The sequence below is a fragment of the Homarus americanus genome, unplaced genomic scaffold (assembly GCF_018991925.1).
Source record: "Homarus americanus isolate GMGI-L3 unplaced genomic scaffold, GMGI_Hamer_2.0 scaffold25827, whole genome shotgun sequence".
NCBI lineage: Eukaryota > Metazoa > Arthropoda > Malacostraca > Decapoda > Nephropidae > Homarus > Homarus americanus.
Window position 1 is genome coordinate 5,778,658 of NW_024738300.1, and position 24,984 is coordinate 5,803,641.

Consider the following 24,984-nt stretch of genomic DNA (forward strand, 5'->3'; position numbering starts at 1 on the left):
CTGGAGGTTTGACTTCGCCTCCCTTGCTGCCTCCAGTTTATTATTCTTTTGCTTTACTTATCTGGGTCTTAACCCGACTGGACAATACTTTATAATAATCTTGGAGGTAAACTTCACCACGTTTTAATCTCCTGTTTTTTCTCTGAGTTTTCTGTATGGTATATTCTGCCTTTGTGAGTTCAGTAACGTTTCGTTGGGATGAAGAGTGGTAAATATCCCCAACTCACCCAGCACACAAGAAGGACGCGTAGAAGCCGCATGGGTGATGCAATGATGACACAGAATTTCGATAGACGGATCATGTAAATGGTATTAATTGTTTCTTTAAGAACCAAATATGATACAGTTTATACAGCTCCTTAAACATTCAATAGAGAACTATAAGCGGTCACTCATATACAGATATACTTCCAAACCATTTTGCACACGTACATTTTTCTATAGATTATATAATTTCTTATGAGAATTATAGATTTAGATATGTGTGTGTGTGTGTGTGTGTGTGTGTGTGTGTGTGTGTAAAAGCTATAACTATAATAATAAATAAATAAATTATTTTGCAAAATTAATATCATGCTCAATCATTTTGCTAAATAACCGATTCCGCAAAAAAGAACACACACACACAATATATATATATATATATATATATATATATATATATATATATATATATATATATATATATATATATATATATATATATATATATAATTGCAGTAGATACAATAATACCAATTACTTGGAGTTGCTCTATTATAATTACTGAATTCTAAACTAATATCTACTTATTATTATATTTTTTGTTTGCTACTTTTGATTCTGGAGAAACCTATCAACGGTTGATGACAGGATGAGTATTACTGATTCGAGTAGCGGAAGAGTACGAAGTTTTCCCCCAGAAGAGAAAGGAGAGCTACACTGGAGCCCAGAAACAGCAAGTAGAAGGCGCCCTGCAGGTGGTTCAGCCCAAGTACAACCTCCTTGTTGTCTGTCTGGAGTAAACGTGGGTTCATGCATGTGAGTGTGACATCTAGTGCGTCATGCGTCATTATACTAATCTCAATACAACTCACAAACAGACATTAATTCCTTCAATTGCTGTTATTTTAAAGCATCCACTACGCTACACTGAATAAAGTGTGGTTGATGATTAACAGATTAAAAATATTTAAATTTTACTGCTTTTGTTGTTATAGTCCTTTCATATGTAATATTGGACTTATAGTACAATTTTATTATATTCCCTAGGCCCAGAATCGTGATTTCTATGTCTTAAAAGTCGATTTTGTTTAGCATAGTCAAATCACCTGTATACTGTTCGTCAGGGAAGCTTGAGAATCCAGAGCTGCAGCCGCCTTGTTCTCCCTCACGCGTCGGGCCATCACTTCCTTATTCCAGTAGTTTATAATACCAGCGTCTTCCAGTCGGTATATTAGTTGAGTAAAACGAGGGTGGAATGGTGCACCTTTCCTGAAGAATAAGTATAGGATTGTCTTTGCTCACTCACACACACACACACACACACACACACATGATGCTACGACACCACGTAGTGAATGAGTTGCTACAGCATCATGTGAGGTTCCACATAACACCATCTGTGAGGGAATTACTACACCACGTGATTCCCTCATAACACCATCTGTGAGGGAATTACATACCACATCAGGCCCCTCATAACACCATCTGTGAGGGAACTACTACATCATCAGGCCCCTCATAACACCATCTGTAGAATTACTACACCACGTCAAGCCCCCATAACACCAGCTGTGAGGGAACGAGTACTCCACGTGATGCCCTCATACCGCCCATCTGTGAGGGAGTTACTAGAGTACGTGTCTACTGTTCAACACCTCAGCTCACATGATCTATGTGTAAACATTAATATGTATGTTCACTGTATGCTCTTTTCGACTTTCTCTAATGAAGGCTTTTGTTGAACCACCAATGTATGTTAATAAGTCATTTATGTCAATGTATATTTTCAGCCTCGGGCTCAGAACTTTTCAATAAACTGTTTATATATATATATATATATATATATATATATATTAAACGGTTTACTTATATATATATATATATATATATATATATATATATATATATATATATATATATATATATATATATATATATATATATATGCAAGTAAATCACTGTAGGTGCAAGTGATTAGTATATATTCACAAGGAAAGAAGAAAACACGAAGTCTCTCTGTGTTTTATTCCTTTCCTTGTGTTATCACATATATATATATATATATATATATATATATATATATATATATATATATATATATATATATATATATATATATATATATATATATATATATATATGTAATATTCAGAAATTTCAGTGTAATTTCAAACGCAGCGCCATTGGCGATACTAAGTTCAAGGTCGTCTGAGGGAAGACCGCGCTCCCGCTAGTATCGAGAGGTTGTGGAACTAGGCCTATACGATATTAAATGTAACTTACCGAATTAATATGGAGGCGAATTATGAAATTAAATATCAAATATTAAATTAAAAGTAATCATAGATCGTTTCCCAGTCTGAAAATGTTGCGTTCGTCCTAATTAAGCTGTTAATCGTCTGGTAAATAAGTCACTCCTGAAAAGTGTGAACCAGTGAGCAAGCGTGGCTGGAGAGTTGTGAAAGAGGTCAAGGACCACCTCTGTGCTGTACCCAGGAGAGACGGATCGCATGATCTGGTTCCTTCGTTTATTTAACATCAGTATTAACAAGTAAGTTTTATTCAATCTGAGACAAAGCTAGATAGGGCGGTAGGAACAAAAGGTGATGTGAGACAATAGCTAACAGCCCGAGTTTTTCAGGGTTCTGTAGACCCCACGCGGTATGATAACGTCCACTGGCGGTATGAGACACGAGTGGTGAAGAGAGCTGTATGACCGTCCACTGACCTGGGTTTGAGCCACCTGTTGAGTATGGTGAGAGTTGGAGTGAACCTAGCCGTCTGGGTGCCCAACTAACGACGTGACGATCGTTTGGGGTCATCAGCTCTCCTCTACCTCGGCTCACAATACCACATATCTTCAAGCAGCTTAGTGAAAACCTTTTACTAACGGGAAGCTAAGGCTTCTCTCAACTGCACAAGGTCTGATTGGCTCACTCCCTTCCGTTTCATGAATGTACTGGGGGTAAAGTGAAGCCAGCTGAGTGATACAAGGTCACACACTGGGACCAAGAGTCCAGTGGAACTTAGAGGTACATTTCCAAGGTTGAGAAAGGCTGGTTTGGGCCTTAAACTACGGGTGCCTGTTGGTTGTGCCTTAAAAAACTAGGGAGTGCAGGTGGAATCTATGTGTTAGGTTAGGAAGCATGGTTCACTGGTATTGGTGGACTCAGTAACTTCTTAATAATAGTGATAATATTTTTGTGTGTAGTTAATACTATTTTTTCAGTTACTGATGTTGTCTTGCTGTGTGTAGTTAATATTTCTTAAATAATTTTGATAGTATTGTTTTTTAATGTCTGTCACTAATTGAAACCAGAGAATGAGGGAACTGTTTTTCAGATGAGTTTTCTCCCTTATGTTGCAAGTGATACTGTGATTTAGTTCCTTTAATGCATTTCATATTTCTTTACAATTTCAATCTCAGGTATAACCTTTGTTCCCCAGAGTAGTGTTTAAGTTAGGTTAGGAGGTGTGCATCTGTGGGGGTAATATAATTTTGTTGTGTGCCCTGAAGGCCTATTCAGGGTGGAGTTCATAAGTTCTTATTTTTTTTACACCATTTTCTCAGCGCTTGATATAATTTTGTTGAGTGCCCTTAAAGCCTATTCAGGGTGGAGTTCATATGTTCTTACTTTTTTTACACCATTTTCTCAGTGCTTGATATAATTTTGTTGAAAATCCTTAAGGCCTGCATCTGTTAGTGTAACATAATTCTATTGAGTGCCCTTTATGCCTATGCATGGTGGAATTAATAATTTCTTATTTTTTCATACCATTTCCTCAGTGATTGATATTAATTTGTTGAAAGCCCTGAAGGGCTGTTTCATGTGCACAGGCAACATTTCTTAATACTTTGAATTTATTGTTGTCTAATGAGGCATTGTCCGAGTTTCTAATAATTTCAATATCATGTATAACTTTTATTCCCCAGAGTAGTGTTTTAAGTTCAGGTTAAGAGGTGCGCATATGTTGGTGTACCATTATTTGATTGTGTCTGTAGTGATGGAGGGAATAGAAGTGTCTAAATTTTACAGAGTGTCTCATTCACCCCAATCACAGATGCTATCCTTCTGCGGGTCACGGAGAATTCATTTTCTTAGTAAATTTAAGTGTTCTTGTGCTGGTTCGGGATTTCTCTCCAAGGGGCGCTTCCACTGCAATTATCATCTAACAATATTTATTAAACCACAAGTTAAGTGAGAATTAAAGGTCCAGTAATTCCGACCAGTTACATATATATATATATATATATATATATATATATATATATATATATATATATATATATATATATATATATATATATATATATATATATATATATATTCACATCTTCAGAACTCCCACAATAATACAGGCGGCTGCATTTATAAGCTTCCTTGCAAGGAATGTAATATTTTTTACTTAGGCCAGTCAGGTAAAGATCTTGTAACTAGACTTAAACAACATAAATACAGTGTTAGGACAGGCCAGGAATCCAATGCTCTGTTTGTTCATTTGAGGGATAACAAGCATTGCATTGACTGGGATAATGCCTCCTCAATATTACCTTGTAATTCAATTGATAGTAGGAATAACATAGAATCCAGTCTCATTAAACATACCGAATCTGTCAACATGAATTTGAGTAATGGTGTGTACAAACTGGATAATTTTGTGAATAAGAAGATTTGCAACCAGGTGAGAAGGTTGGTTCATCTTACCCTATGACCTGACTACGGACAGCTGGTGTGCTTAAAGGTATTGGCCGGTAGGGTTAAGAACGACATAAGGAAAGTAAAGAGGAATAATGAGCTGAGGATAGCAAGGGAGGCGAAGACAAACCCCAAGGGATTCTATCATATGTATCAAACTAAACACAAGAAAGGATTGCACCAATACAATTAGATACCGGCGAGCTAACTGATAACGACGGAGAAATGAGCAATAGTCTGAATAAATATTTTTCAACGGTTTTCACCACTTAAAATTTAAACATGATGCCCGAGGCACCGACTCTATTCAGAGATAGTGAAGAAAACAAATTAAGCGAGATAGTAGTGACTAGTAACGATGTTAGTAAGCAAATAGACAAAGTAAAGCCTAATAAGTCACCTGGTCCCGATGAGATATTTGCCAGAGTATTAGAGGAATGTAAGGAAGCGCTTAGTATGCCTTTAGCAAAGTTGTTTAACATGTCCTTAAAAACAAGTGTAGTGCCAGAATTCTGGAGGATAGCGAATGTAATACCAATTTTCAAGAAGGGGGATAGATCACTATCCTCTAACTACTGTCCAATCAGTCTAACATCAATTGTAGGTAAATTACTGGAAGCAATCATTTCAAACTCTATTCGAAACCACCTGGAGAAACACAAATTGATCACTGATTCCCGGCATGGCTTCACAAGAAGGCGTTCATGTCTAATTAATTTATTAACATTCTTTTCATCAGTTTTCGAATCGGTGGAAGAGGGGCACAATTATGATGTGGTATATCTCGACTATAACAAAGCCTTCGACAGAGTCCCCAACGAAAGACCAATAAGAAAGGTAGAAGCACATGACATTAAATGTAATATTCTAAAATGGATTAGGGCGTGGTTACAGGACAGGAAACAGGGAGTGAGCATTAACGGCACTAAATCCAATTGGAGCAACGTCACTAGTGGAGTTCCCCAAGGCTCAGTACTTGGACCATTATTATTTATTATATACATAAACGACATAGATATTGGCATAGACCGCAACATAAGTAAATTTGCTGATGACACTAAAATAGGACGTGTAATTTAATCTGACGAAGAATCCGCAAAACTACAGGAATATCTAAACAAATTTTTCGAATGGTCTGAAAAATGGCAGATAAAATTCAATGTGGACAAATGTAAAGTACTCAGTACTTTTTCATTTCAGATATCGTTTATCATTCCATGACAGACAAATTATACGTACCTAAAATATAATGTTTATTTTTCTGAAACTATTTATGTTAGTGTTTTATGATTATCTACTAGATCGTTTGTGGCCAGTCAGAAGTTAAGAAAAAAGGAAACGTATCGTTATTAGGCATTTTTTCTTATTCATTATGAAGACTTAAGACAATCTATTTACCTGAATCCCCATCCAGAGACCACGAAGATGGGTATTTCTTCTTTGCCGATGTAGAAAGGTGTGCTGCCGAAGCTATCGCTGTAGCTGGAGGCAATGATGACACTGACGTAGTTCTTGAAGCTGATGAAGGAGTAACCACCCGCGAGCACCTTCTCGAATGCTTCTTTCACGAGAGGCAGCTTGGACACAAGACTTGTTATTAGTACTAACACACACACACACACACACACACACACTGTATATATATATATATATATATATATATATATATATATATATATATATATATATATATATATATATATATATATATATATATATATATATATATATATATATATATACACACTTGTGTGTGTGTATGGATGTCTATAACGGAACTCCACCTGGCTTATCAATATTTTTGCTGCCTTTTTAGGGACCAAATTGCACTGTGCAATCTTCTTGCATATTTCATAAGAGACGCACATGGGGTTTCCATTAGAACACTTTCATGCATAAAATAATAGGAAACGCTTTTGGGAACTGACCTCCATTTCTTTATATATCTTCTGGACCACTGGGTCGGTATGTTTTGAGAAATACTCTAAAGGTACTCCTGTCATGAACCAAGCCTCGCTGCCCCACTTCCAATTGTCGCGTTGCACTAAGTCCATAAAACCCTCAAGTGTCGCTGATTTCCCCTGAACTGTCAAGTGAGCAATTAAAGACGAGCGGTATCCTGTAGTGATGATCAGACAAAACACCAGCCACCACCCCACCAGCACCTGTACAGACATACACAAGAACACATAGTCAGGTATTGGTCAAGACGCTCGACCAAAAACTGTAATTGGAATTATCAGAAGGACATTAAGACATCACTGGTGGGGAAGATATTATATGATGTTCTGTTGGCATCAGCGAAAAGTTAGTAAAATAATGATTGCCCCTCGTGCAACGAGGATGGCCGGCCCAAGGGCCACCTAGATGTGAATTTATTTAAGGGGAAGAAGATGTCGCCAACACAGCTACACCTTGAGTTAACGAGTTGCATGACCCAGTGTCAAGGAATAGCCCTAGAAAACCGGACAACTCGCCAACTGCATTGGCTAGCTATTACCCCGGAACACGATCCGCAAATCGATTAACATCCAAGTTCCCAATTATTGCTGGGTGGACAGAGGAAAATGGCTTAAAGAAACCTGCCCATAGTTTCACCCTGCCAGGGAATCGAAACGGGGTCCAATCGCTTGTTAGGCGAGCATGTTGACCATTATCCCACAGTGTTAAAAAAGGAGTAGGCTATGTTGAAGACAAAGTTGTCATATTTGGACACTATGTGTGGGACTGTGCAAAGTTAAAATTGGCTGAAGAAAACTATTTACCGGACATAGTTATCACATATAATTTCAAAGATGGATAAGTAATACACTGGATAATATTATCTTGAAGGAATAAAAAAGATTAAAATTGACGTTAGAGTAATATTTACTTGACCAGAGACGGTGACGGAGGGAACCGGAGGAGGCTTTTCCAGGAGTGCTCCCCAACCGTACAGGAAGGCGGTGTTGAACTTGACACTCCGCCCTCCCGCCGCCCATAACCACACTTTCTGTAGCACCCACATAAGAACACCAAACGCCACCACGCTCAACAGCAGTGCTACCCACAGTTCTCCTGCAGGAAAGGTGTCAAATTTCCTGTCTTGGTATTTATAACTTGTCAGTACCAGATTTATAAGATATCTAGACTACAAAATGTATAAACCGTCATCTTAAAACCTACCTTCAAAGGGTCTTATAAGAGAAAGGTTCTCTGGCAATAAGGTAGGCTTCAAAGAGAGTGTGATCATTACGTCTGGAGTATATCCCTTCGTGTAGTCGATAACTTGCAGGCGTTCAGGGGTTGGCGCCGCGATCATACAGAAGTCAGATTCTTCACGCTGGAGCTCACCAATCATCCCGTTAAATTTACCGTTTGTCGGTACACCCCATTTAAAATCACTCCGTTCGTGTATCTGGTATCTGGTGATGGATTATATTTCTACAATATTATCTAGTGTAATCACCCATCGCATTCGCCAGACTTGTCTCCGAATGTCTTATAGTCACACCTCTTATATGCTTATATATCTGTGTGGAATATACTGTACCTATGAACATCAGTATTTCAGTAATGCCTTAAAAATTTTATGGGAAATTCTTATAAAGGAAAAATAAATGGGATATATTACGTGAAATTTAGGACTGAGGCGAGAGTAGTTAATATCCTGACGTCCAAGGAATCCTTCGGCGTGACAGTGGTGCCTGGTTCGTCTCTGTCTCTCTCGTAGTCCATATACGGGAAATATCTTAACGCCACTACCCGATACTTGTAACCCATCAGATTATGGAACTGTTCTGGCAAGAGGATAATATCTTAAGTTTTTGAGCTCTACTGGGCAAAATATATCAAGTTTTGAACTATTCTGCCGAGAATAGGTATGAGTTTTTTGCTTGCTTCTCTGTTAGTTTTATGTTGCTATAGAATTAAACCATCATCCAAAGTAATTAACACTTACACTCTAATACTTAACAGTCATATATACACATAATCTTCATCCTCCGACTTACTGTTCTCTTAAATCTCGCGTTTGTGTAAACCCATCGAATATTATTTTTTATAGATTATAACTTGTAAAGTCTTACGTACTTTCCAAATGCAGAAAATTATAAATAATTTGTTGTACGCAGAGAAAAGTCTGTTGCATCATTGCATCATCGTTTACCTCGCTGTTATCTCTCATATCGTCACCTAAGGACTGTATATGGGATCCCACAAAGCAAGAGCAATTCTAGTTATCGAAATATAGCACAGACGTATGCAAGGGGATACATTTAATTTCACATCATTCTCACCAGGAAAGAGGTGGGCAGGTTGTTGAATAAGTGAGGTGAGATTCTTCTGCAGGATAAGTTGGACGTCCATCTCCCCGTTGTTGCAGTACAGACACCGCCTGTACACCCACACACGCTCACTTACTATTCCTGGCACAGAGATCGAAAAATAAATAAATATACAGTATATATATATATATATATATATATATATATATATATATATATATATATATATATATATATATATATATATATATATATATATATATATATATATATATATATATATATATATATATATATATATATATATATATATATATATATATATATATATATATATATATATATATATATATATGTTACCACCACAGTAAGATAAACTAGGCGAGAGAAAGAGAGAGAGGGTGAGAACAGAGATATAGTGTTGACGAATTTGCTGACGAATTTGCTGAGGTGTTTCAATACGAAACAGATGGTCCTCGCCTCCGGGCTGCGATTGCTCTCGACGGTAGTCTATCGATTTCTACAGGAAAGACAACACGTTGGTCAGACCACTAAACCCTAAAACGTGAGTGTGATCTTGAAGTATTAAAATCTTCTAAGAAACTCTAAATAACTTTAATAAGTATATATATGTACTGTAATTTGATCATATTATACAAATTGTCTCCTGATGTATCAACAGTTATAACATGTGAGTTATATTTAAGATCTTAACAGGCTATGTACTGTATATTGATTGTATTATTCATTCTATGTGTCCTGAGATAACAGCATTTGTTATATGTGAATTGTTCTTTAACAGGTTTTGACCGAATTATATGGTACGCGTCAACGTTAAGGGTTTATTTCTCCAGCAACAAACCAATAACGCTCCTATGAGCGTTAACAGTCAAAATGTATACGGGAGGACTGTTGAAGGACCAACACCGGAGTCCAGCGTGGGAAAGCGTAGGTCGTCGATCACCCACCCACCCACAGTGGGTGGGTGCGTCTTCAGCATGAGGAACAGTGATAGCGAGTGAAGTGTCTTAAATACCCGGACAGTGTCGTAGAGCTTCTGTCTGCGCGTACGGGGCTGTGAGCGTTCCTTTCGAACAGGGAAGCCGCGCACCAGTGAGCAAAGGTTTCAGAACACCCGGACAGTGTCGAAATGTTTTGGTCTGGGTGAACGGGTAGTTAGCGTGTTCGCTCAGACACGCACGCCAGTGATTATAACTAGCAGCTGATCTTCCTATACCAGTGACACCACAGTATATCAAATATCAACCATATCGCAAAATTAACTTCAGAAGACAATCACCAAAGGTTCGCTTAACAGATACATAATTTTGATAAGATTCGTTAACTTTTACTTTGTCTTCATCTTAAGTGAACGTATATAAGTCTTAGTATATTTTTCACGGTAATTATATAAGACATTGGTGTTACATTTTAGATTTAAGTCAAACAAATAAGGTGAATTACTCAATGATAATAAGGAACCATGAAGAAATACATAAATGAAAAGGATTTGTGGGTTAAGTGTGAGTACAACATTCAAGTTATAAGTATATATATGTATATGTGTATGTGTGTATATATATGCATATATGTACTGTATACCAATAGTTAAACCAGTTGAATACGTGTATAACACGTGTGTAGAAACGTGGTCCAGTGTCACTCGTGTGTGACATCACTGTGGTCGTGATTGTATGACATTGCTTATATTACTTCAGTTGTAGGACATCGCTTACATGACTTCAGATTGTATGACGTCGCTTGTATGACTTCAGTTACATGGCATCGCTGGTATGACCTCAGTTATATGACATCTTTATAAACAAGCAGACGTGTCAGTTGAAGAGCGTTCCCGCTTAACCAAACGTCTCTATAGCTGTCCACCGAAAGAGCCAAATCGAGTTCACTGTGTCACCAGTCATGGAAGGAAACAAGGCAGAGGAGACAAGCCTAACCAGTGTAGAATACCTGAATGACAGAAATGCTAACCAGTAACTCGTACAGCCAGGGCGAAGTAGAGAAACCCTTTCACCCGAGAGAAGGATGAAACCAACAGGCAGGTTAAATAGGGTAATCAGGGGTTTATCAGCAGACGCTCACCCAATTGACAGCAATGATGCAGAATATGAAAGATCATATGGAGCAACTTCAGACTTTAAACGATACACGAGGACTCCAAGGTAGAACAATGGCGCCACGTGACGTCCGCACTGAACCCGGCCGACGACGCTAGTCGTGGATTACATAGAGTAGAGCTCAATGAGGAGGGCAGGTGGATTCGGGGACCTGCTTTCCTCTTGTTGAAAGAAGACAGTTGACCAAAGAGTCCATTGAGGATTCCAGACCTCAGAGACGGAGACCCAAGGAAACCACGGTGCTGACGGCGAACGTTGACCAGGGGGAGGGTACCCTCGATTAGCTATGGGCCAGGTACTCATCGAGGCATCGACTTCTGAAGAGCATAGCGTGGATTAGACGGTTTATAGAATGGCGGCTTGGGAAGCAAAATAACCAACATCACCGAGAAAATTGTCTCCAGATCAGCAAATTGGAAGAGGCGAAATTAGCCGTCTTAAGATTGATGCAAAAGAAGGGTTTCCCTCGAGAACTAGGAATTTTACAACAGGGACAACCCGTGAGAGGTAGCGACATAAGGCAGCTGGAACCTCATCTAGACACGGACGGTCTGATCAGAGTAGGTGGCCGACTGAAACACGTCGCTTTCCACCCAGACCAGGAGAATCCCATACTACTAGTATTGCCAAGGGACAACAGGATCACGGGGCTCATCGGGAGAGAGGTACACTCAACTAGGGCTGGACACTCAGGACGAGAACACACTCTTGCCATAATACGTGAGATGTATACGATACCTAAGTGCCTCAAATTACGCGACCGCACATTACAGACGTGTGTGACTTGCCGAAGAAGCAACTGGAGGCCTACCCACCAATGCCAATCCGACCTGCCAGAAGATCGAGTGCGCCCAGGAGGCCAGCCGTTCACCTACACTGGAATTGATTGCTTCAGCCCATTTTTGGTTAAACAAGGACGAGCCCGGGCGAAGAGATGGGGATGCTTATTCACCTACATGACCACCAGAGCCATACACCTAGAAGTCCTCACCTCACTAGACACCGACTCGTTCCTAATTGCCCTGACAAGATTCACCTGCCGCAGGGGACCTCTCAAGCGTGTTAGGTCTGACAGAGGAACCAACATGTTTGGAGCTAGCCAAGACTTATGAGAGGCAGTGAACGGCTGGTACAACAGTGACAAGGCCCTCCATCAAAAATAATTGCCCACCCCTGCTTTAACCTGTCTCTGTACTCAAGGTTCCTAATGCCCGGGATTAGTCTTGTCATTCTCCTCTGAATTCTTTCCAAAGATTCTATATCCATTCTGTAATACGGTGACCAGAATTGAACTACGTAATCCAAGTGAGGTCACACAAGCGCAAGGTATAGTTTTAGGATGACCTCGCTAGTCTTATAACTAACACTCCTTTGTATGAACCCAAGTACTTTATTAGCCTTGTTTTGAGCAAATGCACATTGTTTACTTGGCTTAAGGTTCCTACTTTTCATTACTCCTAAATCTCTCTCGCAGTCGGATTTCTCAATAGCATCGTTGTTTATCTGGTAACTGGTTTCCCTGTTTACATCTCCTATACTGAGTACTTTACATTTGAGAACTTTGAATTTCATCTGCCATTTTTCAAATCATTAGAAAAAATTTGTTTAGATCTTCCTGTAGTTTTGTGGAGTCCTCGTCAGATTTAATAACAGGTCCTATTTTAGAGTCATCAGCAAATTTACTTATGTTGCAGTCTATGCCGATATCTATGTCATTTATGTATATAATAAATAATAATGGTCCATGTACTGAGCCTTGGGGAACTCCACTAGTGACGTTACTCCAATGGGATTTAGTGCCGTTAATGCTCACTCGCTGTTTCCTGTCCTGTTACCACGCCCTAATCCATTTAAGGATATTACCTTTGATGCCATGCCTTTCTAATTAGTCTTTCGTGGGGGACTCTGTCGAAGGCTTTGCTAAAGTCGAGATATACCACATCATAATCTTGCCCTTCGTCCACCGATTCGAAAACTGATGAAAAGAATGTTAATAAATTAGTTACACATGAACGCCCGCTTGTGAAGCCATGCTGGGAATCATTGATCAATCGGTGCTTCTCCAGGTGATTTCGAATAGAGTTTGAAATGATTGCTTCCAGTAATTTGCCTACTATTGGTGTTAGACTGATTGGGCGATAGTTAGAGGATAGTGCTCTATCCCCTTCTTGAAAATCGGTATTACATTTGCTATCCTCCAGGATTCTGGTACTACACCTGTTTTTAGGGACATGTTAAACAACTTTGCTAAGGGCATACTAGGCTCTTCCTTACATTCCTTTAATACTCTGGCATATATCTCATCAGGACCAGGTGACTTAGTCGGGCCAAATAAGTCACCTAATAATTAGGCTTTAGTTTGTCTATTTGCTTACTAACATCTTTACTAGTCACTACTATCTATCTTAATTTGTTTTCGTCACTCTCTCTCAATAAAGACTGTGCCTCGGGTATCATGTTTAAATTTTCGGTGGTGAAAACTGTTGAAAAATATTTATTCAGATTATTGCTCATGTCTCCGTTGTTATCAGTTAGCTCGCCGGTATCTTTTTTTTTTTTATGGGAATTAGCCCACCCGGGCACAGGTCAAACGACCCACAATGGAGCCTGGGGGGCGAAAAAAAAAGAACGGAAAGAAATTGAAAATATAGAAAAAAGGTTATACTGTATTCATCTACACCACGAAGATGCCGGAAAACAAGCTTTTTAAAGTCTGACCGTATTGGTCCAATCTTTTCTCGTGTTTTAGTTTGATACATTTGGTAGAATCCTTTGGGGTTTGTCTTCGCCTCCCCTGTTATCCTTACGTCATTATTCCTCTTGGTTTTCCTTATCTCGGCTTTAACCCTACTCGCCAATACCTTATAATAATCCCGGAGGTAAATTTCGCCACGATTTATCCTTCTACCTATAGCCTTACTTTGGCCAATAATGTTCTTTAAATAATTATTTATCCAATTAGGGCCATTGTTGTCTGATCTGAGTTTTTGGTATAGTATGTTCTGCCTTTGTGCATTAAGTAACTCATTATTTAAATTGTCATGGAACTCGGCATACTCAGATCATGTTATCAGGTCGGTGTCAACCGTCAGGTTCGTGGGCGGGGTGAGGTCGGTGTGAGTCACCCCCAGGCGTGATACCGCTTCCCTCAACTGCCTCTTCAAACTATCAAAGTTTGTCCTTCTGAAATCTGGGACTTTAGTGGAATTTTCCTTTCGTCTGCCCTGAAAATCTAACTGAAATCTAATTTCTTTGTGATAGCTGTTTGCAAGTTCGTTCCCTACCTCGACATTGCCAATGAGGTTTTCTTTGTTCGACAGAATTAAATCGAGTATATTATTACCCCAGGTGGGTTCGGTTACATGTTGACTTAGGAAACAGTCCTGGATCGTTTGGAGAAAATCCTCTGATTCTGAGTTACCCGTAAGGTCAGTTCAATCTATTTGACCAATGTTAAAGTCGCCTACTACACAGACTTTGTTGTGTATGGAAGCCCTGTGCATTTCATCCCAGATAAGTCGCTCATTAACTCTATCAAGATTGGGAGGTCTATATACTACTTCTGTGATTATTTTTTCCCTACCGTCGCTTAATTCTATCCAAATTGTTTCTGTATTCTGCTCAGTTTTTATTTTCTTGTATATTTCACACTTCAGGTTATCCCTGACATAGATTGCTACTACGCCTCCATTCCTGGTCTGCCTGTCGGTATGGAAAAATTTGTAACCTGCAATTTGTTATTCGACAGGTAACTCACGTGAGTCTAGGTTGATCCATGTTTCAGTGAATGCTATTATATCGATTTTTTCGGTACATACCAAGGCCCTAATATCATCCGTTTTGTTTCTCATACTTCTACTGTTCGCGTAGTAGACATTTAGTTTCGTCGTGTTCTGAGTCCTCCCTTAACCGTGTTTAGGTCTTAACTCACTGTCTAATTTAGCTTTGTCATCATTTCTAGCACTATTTCCCTGTAACCTTTTACTTTGTTTACCCACTTCCACTGCAGTCTCCTCCACCCCCGTGCTCATAGGTTCCCCTAGTAGTTTAAAGACTTCGATATCTTTTGAACTGCCCCCTCTAGAGACCCTGCCAGGGTTGCCACTCCATCCCAAGACAGGTGCACCCCATAACGAGACAGGTGCTCCCCATCCCTAGCATAAAGGTCCCTTTTGCCGTAGAAGTTGTCCCAGCTGTCAATGACTGGGACTGATATTGACTTGCCATATCTGTCAAGACGGTCGTTGACACCAACTGCCCTTGACAACCATTCACTGCCAACTCTCCTTCTAGGCAGGACACCGCATATGATAGGGATCCCTCCCTTATACCTAATATGATCTATAGCTGCCTTGAACTTATCAAGAAGCTCCTCACTCCTACACCGGCCAATATCATTGCCTCCTGCACTGAGGCAGATAATGGGTTTGTTCCCATTACTAGACAAAATATTGTCCATCCTGTCAATTATATCCCCCACTCCAGCTCCTGGCAAACACACCCTCTTCCTATTTTTATTTTTACCACAAAAAGCCCTGTCCAAGAACCTTACCTGTGAGTCACCAACAATTAAAGTTTTTATACCTTCCTTGTCAGCCCTGTCCCTGACATCTTCAGGGGTGAGTGCAGACAAAGGAGTAATACTTGACAAGGCATATATATATATATATACAGTAGAGGAGGGTGAGATCAAGTCCCTAAGGGGACAGTAGGGGGTCCACAATGATCTGGTCATAAGGCAGTGACCCTTACTAATCAGCAGCTGTCCGTGGTCAGGTCATAGGCTAAGATGACCCAACCTTCTCACCTGGTTACAAATCTTCTTAATCACAAAATTATCCAGTTTGTACATACCATTACTCAAATTCATGTTGACACACACATATATATATATATATATATATGTATATATATATATATATATATATATATATATATATATATATATATATATATATATATATATATATATATATATATATATATTTCATGTAAATAATATATATAAATCTTGATAAAATCACACGGGAAAATGGAAACAACGGAGTACCTTAGCTTTCGTCTTTATTCAAGACATCTTCAGAGGCAACTGGATTACATGGACAGAGAGAGGCTTAAATATACAGGGTGACCTTAAAAACAGGAGGTCAGGTCATAATGATGACATCCACTAATCCACACACCAACACACACGTAGAGGAGCTTAAGAGAAGGGTGGTGACGTGACTAACCAGGTCAGGTCAGAAAAAAGGACCCACAAAATAACTATCCTACATCTAGATCAAAGGTTTTCAAAGCATTTTTAACCTTGGGCCACTGACAAATAAATTTATGTAACATATTATCAGTTTTGAACTGACCATCACTAAGGTTTATTGATTTTAATTCCTTAATCAAACTAGCTTCAACCAGAAGTCTTTCTGTGACACAAGATGATTTGAATACTTCTAAGCTTTTTTCCCAAGCAATGGGGTGATTATTATTCCTAACATGAACGAACAAGGCACTGCTTTCAGATGCAGTTTTGATATTATACTTATGACCTGACCTCCTGTTTTTAAGGTCACCCTGTATATTTAAGCCTCTCTCTGTCCATGTAATCCAGTTGCCTCTGAAGATGTCTTGAATAAAGACGAAAGCTAAGGTACTCCGTTGTTTCCATTTTCCCGTGTGATTTTATCAAGATATATATATATTCAGTATCCAAAATACCATCATGCAACGAGAGAAATGTTAGATTTTTTTCTTTCTTTCATCTTTGAATATGAAAATAATGTTTTTTTTCAAATAAAATGGCTAGGGACAAGGTGCCTGAGAACACATAAGTTTCACTAAACTTATCATACACTAACCTTCCTGTGGGAGGACCTTCCTGAGACGTGAGTTTGTATGCCATGGTGGGGTGTGGAGGGTGAGGTCGGTGATGGCCAGGTAGAGGACGTGTACGGTGTTGCGAAGGCCATGGTGGAGTAGGACGTCCTTCATCCCTGCCTTTCCACCCACTAAAACCACCCGCATCTCGGAAAACTTCCATAAACTAGACGCTTCTGTCAACCTGCCTCACAGACCATGATTATAACTATGAAACAGAATATCTACATTAAATGTGCAGGAAACGAAAGGTTACTGTGCTGAGCATTCAGGTAAGTGTTGGCTCACTGTAGAAGAAAGAGTAAATAACTGCGTGTATATTATTTTCGCGTTAAAAAAAAAGTCTCACTCTTGAAAACTAAAACTACATAACATAAATCAAAGTGTATAAAACACATTATCCGCTCTCGGGCAAGTGGGCGGAGCAACACTAACGTAACGTGGAGCACACTGAGGCGCGCAGCAAGCTTGGCCAGTAGATGCTTGTCATGAGAATTATTTGATACACTGCTTTAAACTTTACATTAAGCTAAACTTCATAAAATAATATTCAACTATGTAGACATTATCGCACCTAACATGCCAATAAATGTGACACAATGTATTAGCGTTCGCAACAAGGCAAACAGGATTCTTGGGTTCATATCTAGGTCTGTGAGTAGCAGAACTGCTGACGTTATCTTGAAACTTTACCTAGCATTAGTGAGGCCACACATGGATTATGCGGTTCAGTTCTGGTGTCCTTATTATAGAATGGACATAGATTCTTTGGAGAGAGTACAAAGAAGAATGACAAAAATGATCCATAATATTAGAAACCTTCCATATGAAGAAAGACTGAAAAGCTTAGGCTTACATTCATTAGAGAGGCGTAGAGTTGGGGAGATATGATGAGGTGTACAAGTGGGTAAGTGGGATTAACAAGGGTAAAATGGAAGATGTTCTGAAGCTCAGTAATAACGAAATAACTAGAACAAATGGCTTTAAATTAGATAAATTCCGATTCAGAAAGGATATAGGCAAGCACTGGTTTGGAAATAGAGTTGTGGATATGTGGAATAGGCTACCGAGTGCTATAGTAGGATCGGGGACGCTAGGGAGCTTCAAGACGAAGTTGGATAGGCACATGGAAGTGCTGGGATGGGTGTGAAAGGGATCTGCCCTGTATGGGCCAGTCGGCCTCCTGCAGTATCCCACTTTCTTATGTTCTTATGTTCTATGTTCTTATAGTTAAATATGTTATAGTAGACATTGCAAGAAAAATAACTGCAGGTCTTGTATATTGTAATACCGTACACGGGATATTCAAAGGCAATGAAAAAAAAAACGTAAAAAAAAAATAACTACTCGTAATTATACAGTATATCAAACACGAACAACATTTTGTGACTGCTCTAGTGTGAGTTTACTGTATATCCCGATTCACAGCACGATATAGGAAAAGTACTGTAACGAACATAAAATGTAATTTCATTAACAAGAAAAAACAATTTGGTCATATCTGTAGCTAACATCTTCAGGGCTCCTTTTCGAGCCTTGCAACCACTCCCTATAATAACATTTGGATGGATTTTCTTTATTGGTAATTTTTCTAAGAAATAATTAATAAGTTTAACCATTTGTTGTTGTTTCCTACTAGATACATCATCCAGGTGTTGTCCCTTTTTTTTTTTTTTTTACTTTTGATCCAGGAAACCGTTACTGAGCTAACTTGTGGACAATGTAGCCACCAAAATGCCACAAGGCCTATTTTTCTTTTGTGTGTTCTAGGTCAATGTCAGTTATTTTTTTATTAAAGAAAAAATGCTACATCTGAATTAGCATCTTGTTATATTTTTATTCCAGTAACTTTAGTTACATAACATAGTTAAATTGTCTCCTCACCTCTTAGTGATGGTAATTGCAGAGTCGGGAGAGTGGAACGTTTAATTTTCACTAGAGCTCAAAGACCCAATGGGCCCAGTAGTTCATAACCTCAAATTTCGCTTAAGCTCATTTGGCTCAAAATTTCAGCAGCATATCTGCGTCTTTGCTGCTCTAAAGGAGTCTTGCCTCTTGCAGAATGAATACATTTGTTTCTCATTTCAACATTCTTAGCATAAGTGCTATTCCATGGCACATGATATAAATGATATATACTACTACTACTACTACTACTTTGCTGTCACTCGGATTCGAGTATGACGATTATCCAACTATGATACAATGATATGAGTTATTAGGGGTGTCACCTACGTTGGTGAGTTTTGAAGTGACTAAAGAGACCGATACGGGACCTGCAGCGTCGTTCACATTCGTTGCACATGTGGAGGGCGCCATCTACTACGGGAGGTGGCAGTTTCTTTCCGGCATTGGCGCTTGTCTGCCTCGGTTTGCAGTCGGGCTAACTCGAAAGCATTAACACCTTCTTGTGCTGTGCTCCTCCAGCGTTACGATTTGGAGTAATTGACTCCCAGGTGAGAAGGTCGATTTGGCACTTTTTCAGGTTTGTCTTAAGATTATCCTTATATATTTTCAATTGCCCGCCGGCGTTACGTTTACTATTCGTTAGGTGACTGCAAAGTAGCTGCTTTGGCAGTCTACTGTCGTCCATGCGGGTAACATGGCCAGTCCAACGTAGTTGTTCATGGATAATAGTAGCCTCGATGCTCCTACAGTTGGTGTCATCAAGAATATGGCATTTGTTCTCTTGTCTACCCAGCGAACTCGGAGAATGGAACGTAGACTACGTTGGTGACAGTTATCAAGTGCCTTGAGGTATCTGCAGTATGTGACCCATGTCTCACTGCTATATAGTAGGGTAGGGAGGACCACTGCTCGGTATACATGCAGCTTTGTAAGATAATTTCAGCTCCCTGCAGCTGAAGACACAATTTCGGAGTCTGTCAAAGGCTTGAGATGCACATCTGATCCGATGCTGAATCTCTTCATCGATGTCTGTGGTGGTGGACAGGTGGGAGCTGAGATACCGAAAGTGGGTAACATTAGAAAGGGTAGTACCGTTAAGCTGGATGGTTGGTGGAGATGTGTCTGAACCAGGGGCAGGTTGAAAGAGAATCTGAGTCTTACTTACATTCACCTCAAGGCTGAAGTGTGCTTACGCGTCTGCGTAGGTGTTCAGAATCTCTTGTAGGTCGTGTTCAGTGTGAGCAAAAAGGGTGAGGTCGTCTGCATACTAAATTTCAGGAGTAATGGAAGCTCCCGACACTTTTGTTCTTGCCTGGAGTCGTCTTATGGTGAAAAGACCTTTCACCCGGTGCTCCATGTTCACCCCGCTGGCTAAATTGGCACTGGCACGAGTAACGAAGGCAGCCAAGAAGATGCAAAAGAGAGTTGGTGCCAGTACACACCCTTGTTTAATCCCTGTTCGGATGGGGAAGAACTCTGATTGGGTGTCGTTGTCCAAGACACTGCCGTTCATGCCATCGTGGAGTTGCCTCACAATTGCGATGAATTTTGGTGGGCAGCCAAAACGGCTGACGGTTCACCAGAGGGCTTCCCTGTTGACCGAGTCGAAGGCCTTGGTTAGGTCGATGAAAGCCATTTACAGATCACGATGCTGTTCTCTGCACTTTGCCTGTATCTTGCGGGCAGCAAAGATCATATCAGTGGTGCCACATAATGGTCTAAAACCACGTTGAGATTCTGGGAGGAAGTTTTCTGCCTCAAGAAGAAGTCTGTTTAGGAGGACTCAGGAGATAATCTTGCCAGATACAGAGAGCAGCGAGATCCCATGATAGTTGCCACAGTCTGATCGGTCTCCTTTGTTCAAATACATATTGAAAATGGGGGCGTCTTATAGAGCTTGGGGGGATTTCCTCCATTTCCCATATATTCTCCAGTAGAGAGTGGAGACGGCTGGTAAGCAGAGGTCCTCCTGCTTTATACACCTCGGCTTGGATTCCATCAGGCCCTGTGGTGCTGTTATTTTTCATCTTTTTGATGGCAGTAGCTACCACATCCAGGGATGGAGGATAGCTGAGGTGGGTCAGCTCTGAATGCTGAGGGACCTGCTGTGTAGTCAGGACATCCACATCGAGTGTTTCTGTTGAGCAATGAATGGTAGTGCTCTTTCCAGCACTGAAGGAGGCCTTCATCGTCTTTAATTATGAGGTTACCGTCAAATGAGCGGAGTGACTGGCCACGAGTGACTGGCCCATGAAATGTTTTAGTGGAAATGAAAAATTCGCGCATCTTGTGCTAATATGCAAGATTTGGGGCATCTCGTCATTTATTTTTACGCCAGTCGGTCGTTAAATTGCGAAGTTCCCACTCGGCTGCCGCTTTCCTCTTGCGGAAGGTATCAGCTTTGGTCTGAGACTCAGGGTTGTTCTGCCAGTCAGTAAAAGCAGCACGTTTATCATCGATGAGTACCTTGATTGCCGGGTCATTTTCATCAAACCAGTCTTGGTGTATTCTTTTGGTCTGGCCGATGGTCTCTCTGCAGGTTTTTGTCATAACAGTATTAAGAGTATCCCATTCGGCACTGGGAATCACGTTGTTTGCTGTTGGGTTGCTTATAAGTCCATGTTCAAGCTGCCCTCTGAAAGCATGTGCTACCACTGGATCCTCCAGATGCTTAATATTAAAACCTCTTCTGGAGGCTCGCTGCCTTCGCCGTTTTGGGGCGACGTGAGGTGAGACTTTGGATTTGACAAGTCGATGATCAGTGTCACAGTGGTCTGACCCATGCATGGCAAGGGTGACGAGGACATCTCGGCGATCTCTTTCTTTGACAATGATGTAGTCAATGAGATGCCAGATGCCAGGAGTAAGCCGTTGGGATTACACTTGCTGAGTCCATTTCTCCCTATGGTTTCCTGCCAAGTGTTATCATCTCTGTCAACTCTGACATTGAAGTCGCCAAGGAAGCACAACCTAGTCTTCTCTTGGGATAGATGTTAGCACTCTGTCGAGGTCGGCGTAAAACGCCTCCTTGATATCATCGTCTGCATCCAGTGTTGGGGCATATGCACTGATGAAGAAGGCATGACATGATTGATTCAGTGGGACTTGAAGCGTCATGAGGTGCTCATTCATCCCAATAGGCATTTCAATTAGCGTGTGTAGGATGGATTGGCGGATGGCAAAGCCGACTTCATAAATGCCGTTTCTCTCAGCAGCAGGCTCACCCTCCCAGAAGAAGGTGTAGCCAGACCCCCGTTCTGTGAGTTGGCCCTTATCTGGGAGCCGGGACTCACTGATGGCTGCTATGTAGATGTTATACCTAGCCAGCTCTTTTGCCACAAGGGCAGTTCTTCTTTCAGGATGCCCGTTTGTGCCAGTATCCAGAAGGGTCCTGACATTCCATGCAGTGACCATAAGAGGTTGTATGGTTTGTTTTTGTTTGGATCTGTGAATTTGGTCGTGTTTTTGACCGCATAAGGATGACCATACTGGGTGCGGTTGCCCAGTCAGGTTATGTTTAGGGCACCTTTTCTGGCCCCCTCCTCATGTAGGGTGAGCAGAGTAGCTCCCTAAAAGGGCTGCTCAGTCGCATAGACAGGACCAGATTGCACTGCTGCCTAGATCCCAGTGCATAAACGACCACCTTATCTGTGCCGCCCATGTGCAGAGTTGTGACTAGAGACTCCCGGCAGTCATCTCTGCCATAGGACTTTTGGGAGTATAAGGGTTTTGATGATGATGAAAGGTATGATGAACTGGATGATTTATGTGGTGAGGCAGGAGCGCAGTCTGCAACCACACATCTTGGCTCTCCCTTTTCCTGATCCAGTGGTGCAAGTGTTGCAACGACTAGGGAGAAGGAGAGTCGCAATGGACTGCTGATAGCCCTGTTTGTTGGGTTTCTCCTTAGTAGCCTGTCCATCAGGCATTGCCTTCGTCCGCTGTTGTAGTCGTTTGGTTACCACGGTGGTCACCTCTTCCGCCTACACCGCCGTTGGGTGTCTTTTTTTAGCTCTGTAAGCATGTCTGCCTGATGCGGGGCTCCATCGTAGATTTTTCGTTCGGGGTTTATGCCGTAGCCTTATACCTGCCAAGGTTAATCAGCAAGGCAGAGGTGGTTGGTAGGTGCCAGGACGTGTCCACATGCCAGTGGGCCTATGCGCCGTCCCTCTGGGGTCCACTGCTACTCTGAGATTCCCTGCTGATCTAGCCTGGGCCCACAAGGCACCCAGTTACCGTGTGTTGCCACGAGGAGGCATAGCAGGAGTCTTGATGGTAAGGAGGCTTTGTACTGGCAGGGAGACTTAAGCAAGTTGCTTCCCTGTTCGCCACGAGGGCTAGCCAACGGCGGCAGCTGAAAGAGGGAGGGGGCAAGAAGTGTTTGCACTTTAACACTAACATACTGCTGCCACTCAAGACGCATTTCATCACCATGTGTGTGGCTGCACATACACACACACTCACACAAACAAATTCCTCCCCCCCCCCTCAAAAAAAAAACTGCTATGCCACAACAGTGATTAGAAAGATTTCCTTATGTCTGGTAACACGATATCTTAGTGATATTTTCATTAAAGTACAATATTCATAATCAATATTAAAAACAAAATGTAAGGACGTTCACATATCAGACTGCCTTCAATTGATGATACATTGACGATGGAAGTAGATTTGTACCTGAAATGATTATAAAGCAGGATGTTTATTATCTAGAAAAGTCGATTCCTATTTTGTAATATCTACATTCTGACCCTATGTGGAAATACTGTTAAGATTATTAAATCACTGATCCTATACATCTAACTCAAGAAATGCTGGTACCTTCTTTTTTCGACGAATGGCTTACAATCAAGTATTTCTTCCCCAATTAGAGTGGTCCAAATATATTACCATATATGTAGAGCAACACCTCTCGGCATTAGATTTTACTCAAATCAGAACACATTACCTGAAAATAAAGTTGGTATTGTTGCTGGTGGTGGTGGTAAGATCGAGGATGAGTCCATGGCAGGTGGTTCTGGTGTCCCTCCATAGCCCACGAAGAAGGTGGTCCTGGGTCAACTGGTTTTCAGAGAACACCGATCCTGCCTCCACTACCACGCCAGCCTCCACACCCACACTCATGTGTCTGAAAGACACAAGATTACATTATTATGCCCCTGGAGGAGGTGGTCCTAGGTCGACTGCTCCTGGCTAACAAACCACCCGGACTTCATTCCCTCAATACATAATCCTACAAAGTACAAGGTAAATTTATAATAACAAACGTCACCTGATTATTCTGGAGAATAAGCGTGAGTGTTGTGTAGTGGTGATGAGCACAAGGTGACAGCCGGTGAGATGGTGTTCCACTACCTGATTCACAATCAAGCCCACATCCACTTCCAGATTTTGACTAACTACGGTGGCAGCATTTATCACCATTATAACCAACACAGCCATCTGATATCCTGTCTTCACCATCATTCTCTGGAAAGTGAGAGTTGCAACTCACAGCATATATTTAATGCTGACGACCATTATCTAATCTCAGAAAACATAGAGCTGTGCATGTGTGATTTGGATTCATCCGTTTGTGGAAAATATAAATTATTCTGTAAGAACAAAAATTCTACAAAATGACTAAGATTCTCTAGAAACTTAGAAGTTATTTTTTTTTACATTCTGATACAGGTATCGAATATATTTATAGTCATGGTGCTGAGTCGGGATTACAGAAAGTTCCAGTAAACAGGTTATGGTGATCTCATTGGAGTTCATATAAATCCAGGTATATTTATATATTATATTCTAACTTCATTATTTTGACTATTGTTGTAGTAAAATGACATGTAAGGCAAATTTATTAAGTTGATTTAGTCTAATTAGCTAGTTTTATTAATAACAGCCGTTAGACTAGTTACT

At 40.5% G+C, this 24,984-nt stretch overlaps 1 protein-coding gene across 1 annotated transcript in view; it reads right to left on the reverse strand.

Annotated features, from left to right (window-relative positions):
- Positions 1-811: 811 nt before the first annotated feature.
- The window catches only part of LOC121873950 (ionotropic receptor 21a-like), a 39,647-nt gene continuing 15,474 nt past the window's right edge, over positions 812-24,984 (reverse strand). The window contains exons 2-12 of the mRNA XM_042377829.1: positions 24,353-24,549; positions 24,029-24,208; positions 17,154-17,356; positions 9,179-9,307; positions 8,515-8,680; positions 8,067-8,305; positions 7,774-7,958; positions 6,830-7,066; positions 6,300-6,478; positions 1,311-1,473; positions 812-995 (exon numbers count right to left, since the gene is read on the reverse strand). Coding sequence (XP_042233763.1) covers positions 861-995; positions 1,311-1,473; positions 6,300-6,478; positions 6,830-7,066; positions 7,774-7,958; positions 8,067-8,305; positions 8,515-8,680; positions 9,179-9,307; positions 17,154-17,356; positions 24,029-24,208; positions 24,353-24,546 — 2,010 coding nt within the window. The 5' untranslated portion in view covers positions 24,547-24,549 and the 3' untranslated portion in view covers positions 812-860. The remainder of the gene's footprint in view (positions 996-1,310; positions 1,474-6,299; positions 6,479-6,829; positions 7,067-7,773; positions 7,959-8,066; positions 8,306-8,514; positions 8,681-9,178; positions 9,308-17,153; positions 17,357-24,028; positions 24,209-24,352; positions 24,550-24,984) is intronic.